Here is a 7,329-nt window from a genome sequence, read left to right as displayed (position 1 = left end):
TGCCTCAGACTACAGACATTCCCTTTCACAACCACAGCATTGAAGTGTGATGTAGTGGCATTTCTGTAATTATTGAGGCTAAACCCCAAGACATGGACCACAAGCACTCCATCATTTTCTCCTGACCCCCAAATCTGAGCTATCATTTTCTTCTTAACATTAATTTCCCATTTATGTTCTTCCCCTGCATCTGTACAGATACTGAAGAGGGAAATTATCTTTCTTCCTATCGTAAATCATGCAGATGAGCTTATCAAGTCCAAACAGAGTCTCTGGATTGTTTAGTGGAATGAAAAGCTAAAATTAATTTTTAAATGTCAGAAGCACATAGATATTCCAATGGCTTTTCAAGATATAAATTAATCAAACACATTTATGATAATGTAGAATTAAAAAATAAAAGGTCCCATATATCTTTGCAATTTCTGAAGACTGATTTTTATAGTTATTTAGTTATCCAACAACACTGACTGTCAAGCAATGGAGCATTAGCATGACTTCAGTCAATGGGGTTACTGCCTCTGAAAATCTGAGAATGCAGCTCCCTGCAGCACTGTTCAACAAGGATGTCCCTTAACCTTTCCCACAACATCACCTTGCTTTCTCCTCTCTTTCTTCCTTCTCTACATTATTCCCTTGTTTGGGCTGGAAATCCCTGCTGTTGTGTGGTCTTTGTTCTCTGCTCTTTCTGACCCAGAGCAAGCTCAGATGCCCACTGGCTGCAGGGACCAACCTTCCTTGCATACATGAGTCCACAGGTGGCCACCTTCCCTGTTTTCTTAGTCTTTTTCTTCACTTTTGCTGTCCCTCTGGAAAACCATTTGCCCCTTAAATTCCTAAAGGAAAGTCAGATTGTCCCCAAATGCTACTCCTGCTCAGACAGTCCATCCCTCCCAAAAATTCCCCTGGGGAAGAAGCCAATGTTTTGCCTTGCCTCCACTAGTTCAAATGCCTTAGATCCTGGGCACATCACTGGCTGTGCCTCCTGCCCACCCACACATCCCTCTGGCTCTTCCTACATGGGAGCAGCTCAGTTCCTGCTGTCTGTCATGGGATGGTTTGGGATGGGAAGGAGATAGCTCAGCTAGACTTCATATCCCAAAGTACCGCTTTTTGTGCAGCCACAGGAGACCTGCCAAGACCACTGCAAGTGCTTTCTTCGAGCACGTGGGGAGTAATCCTTCAAACAAGAGAACCAGACTGGCAGGTCTCTCCACTCTGGGATGCAGAGAGTGGAGCGCTGCCCCTGCCATCGAGCTGCTGCAGCACCAGTCTCATGGGAACCTGAGCAGGACCTGCTTGGGGCTGGAGCAGAGTCAGGGTAGGGGAAATGGGGTTATGCCCCACAGGGGAACAGAGAGGCTTGGAGACCTGTTCAGACAGAGCTACTGCTCTGTCCTTTCTACAACGACTTGGGGATCACATGTGTGCCAACCCAGACAGAGGCTGAGCTGCCTCTCATACTGAAATCTGTGTCTTTTCTCCTCTCAGCTGATCCTAAAATTATGTTTGCTGCAGCTTCTGGCAGCTCACTGGCTCCTGGCATCCCACCAAGTTCTGCAGGCTGCAGTGGGATCTGTGCTGTGGCAGGGTGGCAGCATGGAATGCGAAAGGCTAAAGAAGAGGCTGATCACACTGTCCAAGTGTCCAGATCCAGAGGGATGGATGTCATACAACAGCCTAATGTGCCAGTAGTTAAAAGCAGATATTTATCTTGCATGTCCTCAAAAGGACAAGAATAAACTACAAATTAAAATGTGCAAGTATGCAAAGTGAAAATGTCATCAAAAGAAGTCTCTCATCCTTGGAGCACACAGAAGATAAAAACCTCCCCCCTCTCCCCACAGTGTGGCTCCAGTTTATGCAATATTCAGAAGCAAATCAGCCCTAGCACATACTGCATAGGATAACAATGGTCTTTTTACTGTTGAGGGAATGGTTATGTACTGCTTAGATGTTGCCATAAAAGCAGACTTGAAACACTGCCATAAAAATTCACCTGTGCAAGCACACCACTTTCTTCCCCGACCTTGCAAGAACCATAAAGAAGTAGAAACAAAACACCCCAGTAGCAGTCTAGCTTTCAATGAAAAAAAATTACACATGCTGAGGAGATGTAAACCTTTTTTTATCTTCTGTAAGTGCAAATGGCTCTTAGTAAATATATTTAGAACAGTAACATAGTTGCCATGAAGACTGAGTCTAAGTAACCATGTATTAGTTCAAGGGCATTAAAAACCCCATAAATGCAGGAAAATCCTATGAGGAGAACAGCCAATGCTTCCTGTGCACAAATCAGGACTCTGTCTCTCTCCTAAGCTGCTGAAGTCCAAACTTGCAACCTGGCAGGCAAAGACAAGAACTTTTCATGGCAGAGTGAAGGAAGCCAAGTTAGGACAATGGACACCTTCTACCCCACCATAGAGACCCCGTAGCACAAACTTATGAGAAAGCCACATTGTTAAGACAGGCAAGATATGCTGTGTTTCTCCAGAACACTTCTCCACAGGAAAAACAACTTAAAATAGAACTTTTTGGGGAAACAAAGCTTTATTTCAGTAAATGCTTTTTAAAACAAAAATCTAATCCAACCAGAAATCTGTGTCATGAATGGTTTCATACACTTCTTCTTTGTTCAGGTTAAATTTTTTCCCAGTCAGTACCTTTTGGCTACATCCACCGTGGAGATGGCTCACAGCAGGGCTCCTCATGCAGCACAGCTGGAAATGTGAGTTTCCTCTGCTGATAAAGTCTCTGGCTGAGATACTGAAGGGAAAAACCCAAATAAGACAAAGCCCACCAAAATGCCTCTACATATGGAATCTCATTCAAAGGTTCAGCAATCTATTCTGTCCCATCACACACCATGCACTATGGCTATCAGGCCCTTTGCTGCTTTCCTTAGGGATCTTCCTCTCCCCTTCCTTCCATTCTGGCAGAGTGCAGACTGGCATCAAAAACAAGAGCCAAGTTATACACAAATCTGACACTCTAATCTTTCTGTGCTGGTGTGTCAATGGAAGAGATCCAGCAGAATTTGGCCATCAAAATTATGGTTCCATCTAAGAAACAGTGCTGCAGGAATTTTTGTTTTCATTCAAAACAAAATCTAATCCAAAGGCAGACTTTTGGAGAAAACCTGTAGAGGACATCAAGCCAATAGCCCTCCAATGCCACCTAGAGCACTCATATCTGAAGGAGATCAGTAGCACTGAGGGACCTGCCCTGTGGCCAGAGACAAAGAAGGTGGCTGCCAAAAAATCCATGGAATGACCATTTCCCAACTGTGCTGTGATGGTACTTTACCTGTAGTGAAGGCTGTCAACAAAAATTTAAGCCCAGAAAATATTTTGTGCACACTGAGATGCACCAGGGAGTCGAGATCAGCAAAGCACTTGCTAAACTGGCTGCAGAGGCCCCACAGTCTGATGAATAATTAATAAGCTTTGGAGACTTAATATAAACTCAAAGGTGGAGTAAACTAGGAACAGAGCTCTAGAGAAAAATCAATAACATCAAAAAAAAGGAGGGATAAAACCAGTAAATCCATTTTGTCTTTGTTCTTCCTTTATCTGAGATGAAGCAGCAGGGAATTGCTCCCTTCAGGCAGCGACAGCCTCTTTTCCCCCTCATGCAAGGAAGTGTCCTACACTACACCCTTTACACCCCTGGTGCTGAAATGTACAGAGTTTTCCTACCTCTGGGCACTGCACACTTCTCTACACAAGGAAAACTCCCGTGTTTTCAAAGGTGATGAACTCCCTCAGTTCACAATGGCTTCAGCATTCCTGAAAACCAAGTTTTACACTGGGGGGTTTTTTGGTTGGTTGTGGGGGTTTTTTTTGGGGAGTGTTTTTTGGTGGTTTTTTTGCCATCTTTTCACCGAAAAGCGTTTGTTACAGGCATATCCAGAGGATAAATTAGGTTGGAAAAGACCTCTGAGATCATTGAGTCCAACCTATGCCCTAACACCGCCTTGACAGCTATTCCATGGCACGGAGTGCCACGTCCAATCTGTCCTTAAACACCTCCAGGGACAACGACTCCACCACTTCCCTGGGCAGCCTTCCAGTATCTAATCACCCTTTCTATGAGGAAATCCCTCCTTATGTCCAACCTAGACCTCCCGTGGCACAGCTTGAGACTGTGTTCTTTCATCCTTGTCGCTGTTTGCCTGGGAGAACAGTGGCACCTTTTCCCTTTATTTCCCGCTAGAACACCCCAGGATCCCAAGGATCTAAGGGCACGGGAAGCAGACGCGCTGCCAGCAGCCGCAGAGGCACTGCGGAGCCGCACGGGCCCTCACGGCTGTGCCCGCCCCGCCGGCGAGGCGGGAGGAGCGCCAGGCCCCGGAAACCGGAAAGGAGGAAAAAAACCCAAGTGCAACCCCGCCCCCAAACCGCTTCAATTTCCACCCAAAACCCGCCCCGCCCGCCGCCGTGACGTCACGCGCTCCGCCGCTCAGTGCGACGTGTCCCTCGGCCCACGGTGAGGGCGGCGCGGGGGACCGGGGGTCCCCCGGGTGTTCCCCGGCCCTGGGAGACGGGGAATCAGGGATCGGGGATCAGGGCTGGGCAGCGGGGATTGGGATGGGGCCAGGGATGGGAGATTGTCGGGACTGCGGCAGGCAGGGGGATCTCGGCCGCAGCGAGGGGGAAGGAGGTCGCTGGGACGCGAGAGGGGCCGACAACACACCGGGAGCCTTCTACCAGTGGGTCCGTATGGATTAGTGGGAGCAAATCCCGCCGGTGGTGTCCTGTGTGCGGGGGCAATGCTGGCACACGCCTGCAGTGAGGATAAGGCTCGGGCACAGCGTTCTCTCTCCGTGCTCACCGGCCCCCGGCAGCTTTTGGCGTGGGGGTCCCCCCAAACCGGCGACTTTTGTCTATTTAGACGCCTTTGGTGGTGTTCTCAGAAACACAGCGTAGGGCGTGAGCTGAAAACCCCGCTGTGATGGGGCTGTTTTCCTCTTCTAGGCTGAAAGGCATAATTTTCCATATTTTTTTCTTTAGCAGTCAGAAATAGGCCCTCATGTTTATTTAGTGAAACAGTGTCTTCATTTCCTGCAAAGTGGAAGTATCTTAGGTTGGAATGTGACATTTTAGGTTATCTTAAGCCTTTAACAAACTTTGTAGGTAACTGCTACTAATGTAATTTAAAAAATCTGGTTTTCAGTATGTATGTGGAGCCATCAATGCTAAATGTGTGTTTGCAGGCAATCATGGATCAGGTAATGCAATTTGTGGAACCCAGCCGTCAGTTTGTGAAAGATTCCATACGACTTGTTAAGAGATGCACCAAACCTGACAGGAAAGGTAAAGCACACAATAAATCAGAACACAATCCTTGATTTGTCTTGTATCTTAGCATGTGTCTTTTCATACGTCACTTGTGTTGATTTGTTTGCTGTGGATGTTTCTCAGCTGCCAATATGAGATTTAAACTTGAGCTGTAGTTGTCTAAATGTCAATGTGTTTAAGGTTCTGGCTATAATAAACACATGTACCTAGGTGTGTGAGTGGTACTAAAATTCACTTTAGGAGAGAGGTTAAGTAGCTGAAATTCAGTGCTCCACAGTTGCCAGTCATTGCCTGATTGGGACAGGAACAATTTTGTCACAGGAGTAGGGAAGAGGAGGTTTTGGACTAGAGAGGCCCTGGAGAGAAGCTGTAACCAAAACCAGAATGCAGCTGGTCCTCTGCAAGTTACGGTGCTTTATTCACATGCTCAGAGTGAACAGGTCTGGGACTTAAGTTTGCTATTGAGATCCATAAGGAACTTCATTCCTTGTCAGACTGGCAGGTTGGTGAGGGGCTATTGACCTTCTTTGTCAGCTTCATGGTTGCTGTCCTAAAGTAATTGAAAATATCCCAAGTGTTCGATTTTTGTGGGGGTCTTACAGTGCTGTCCTCCTGTGACGGACATGAATACAGATTTTCTATTTTTGATGCTATATTAAAGATTATTTTCAGGGCTTGTAGGGATGTAAAGGAAACGTGATGGGATAAATGTTCTATGCATTGTCATTGTAGGTATTTTTGATTCTGCTTATTTAAAAAAGATTGTGATCAGCCATTCTTTGTGGAAATCTGCATCTTCTCTTTGAAAATCTCATCTGTCTTCTGAAAAAGTGGGTTTGTTTCTTAGCATCTGTGCAGATTTTGAAGTGTTTTGGTATTAACATGGTTTTGTAAAGAGAGATCTCTCCTTTGGTCTCTGCAGTGCACATATGTATGCCATACATGAGACATCCTAACAAATTTTTTTCTTGTTATTTTGCAGAGTTCCAGAAGATTGCCATGGCAACAGCAATAGGCTTTGCTATAATGGGATTTATTGGTTTCTTTGTCAAATTGATCCATATCCCAATCAACAATATAATTGTGTAAGTGAATATGGCCTTCAGTTTCACTAAATTTTTACCTGTTCAGTTTTAAACAGAGGACATTAGTGAGCCCTATAAAACCCATGTTGTTTTACTGTCTGTGCATTTAGTGTAATATGACAAGTATTACTTGATTCAAAGGACTTTATGAGCAATGCTAATGAACTTTATCTTAATTCAGCATGCTGCAAAGTATTAGAACCATAGTTCTCAAGGTTTTCTCTGAGTATTCTGCTTCAAAACTGAATGTTAGATATTTTTATGTCCAGTTCCTCAGTGTATGTTTGACCACAGAACATTGACCTTATTTGGATCTTAAATGCTCTTACTGTTTCCAGTTCATAGTCTGGGTATCCAAAGTAAATGGATGGATGGTAAGGTAAAGAAAACTGAGAGGGTATGCTGTAGGATGACAGGGCACAGAAAAAGGTTGGCCTTGTTTCATTTACTGAGTGCTAGATATGTTTGAAACATTGTTTTATGTTTAACTGCATCCTGTAAAGTGCCTTTTGGAAGGAATAATGCATCATGAAGAGTTTGAACTTCAGGTTGACTGGCTGGCCCCATGGTAGTGACATACTAACAGTACCATATTCTCCAGAGCTAATGTGATCCCCTCTCCAGCACTGGAAGAGGTTAAAGACCATTCTGTGCCCATAATATGTGACTCCCTTATACCTCTAAGAGTGGTCATCTAAGCAAGGAGTGTTTGAAAATGGGAAGTAAGCTGTAATGCTTGTCCTAACAGGGCAGTGGTGGGAGGATAAAGTAAGATTTTAGGTGGGATCACTTGATCACTGTTCATTAGTTGAAACTGATTACTTTGTTCTCTCAACAGAGGTGGCTGAATATTCATCATGAAGAAGACAGTTGTGACACCTGCTGCAGTGATTTCACAGCTTTAATTTGTTTGATATTAAACAAGCTCAGTTTGCGTTTTCAAA

General features: G+C 44.8%; 1 protein-coding gene across 2 annotated transcripts; it reads left to right on the top strand.

Moving 5' to 3' along the window:
• The first annotated feature begins 4,332 nt into the window (after positions 1 to 4,332).
• On the top strand, positions 4,333 to 7,329 carry SEC61G (SEC61 translocon subunit gamma). 2 transcript variants are annotated; one of them, XM_005486977.4, is made up of 4 exons: positions 4,333 to 4,488; positions 5,216 to 5,315; positions 6,283 to 6,385; positions 7,224 to 7,329. In XM_005486977.4, the coding sequence occupies exons 2-4, from the start codon at positions 5,222 to 5,224 to the stop codon at positions 7,231 to 7,233; spliced, it is 207 nt and encodes a 68-aa protein (XP_005487034.1). In that variant the 5' UTR covers positions 4,333 to 4,488; positions 5,216 to 5,221; the 3' UTR covers positions 7,234 to 7,329. The 2 variants fall into 2 exon arrangements, with proteins under 2 accessions (XP_005487034.1, XP_005487035.2); XM_005486978.4 differs by lacking the exon at positions 4,333 to 4,488 and adding an exon at positions 4,576 to 4,715.

The sequence above is a fragment of the Zonotrichia albicollis genome, chromosome 1 (assembly GCF_047830755.1).
Source record: "Zonotrichia albicollis isolate bZonAlb1 chromosome 1, bZonAlb1.hap1, whole genome shotgun sequence".
Lineage (NCBI taxonomy): Eukaryota > Metazoa > Chordata > Aves > Passeriformes > Passerellidae > Zonotrichia > Zonotrichia albicollis.
The sequence above is the reverse complement of the archived record's forward strand: the minus strand, read 5'-3'. Positions and strand labels throughout refer to the sequence as shown.

Bases quoted from the DNA above. Each gene is read 5' to 3' on its own strand.
- SEC61G (XM_005486978.4), top strand. From the start codon at position 4,590: ATGGGGCCAGGGATGGGAGATTGTCGGGACTGCGGCAGGCAGGGGGAT. The intron at 4,716-5,215 runs GTCCGTATGGAT...GTGTGTTTGCAG, and splicing joins CGGGAGCCTTCTACCAGTGG to GCAATCATGGATCAGGTAAT. The intron at 5,316-6,282 runs GTAAAGCACACA...GTTATTTTGCAG, and splicing joins CACCAAACCTGACAGGAAAG to AGTTCCAGAAGATTGCCATG.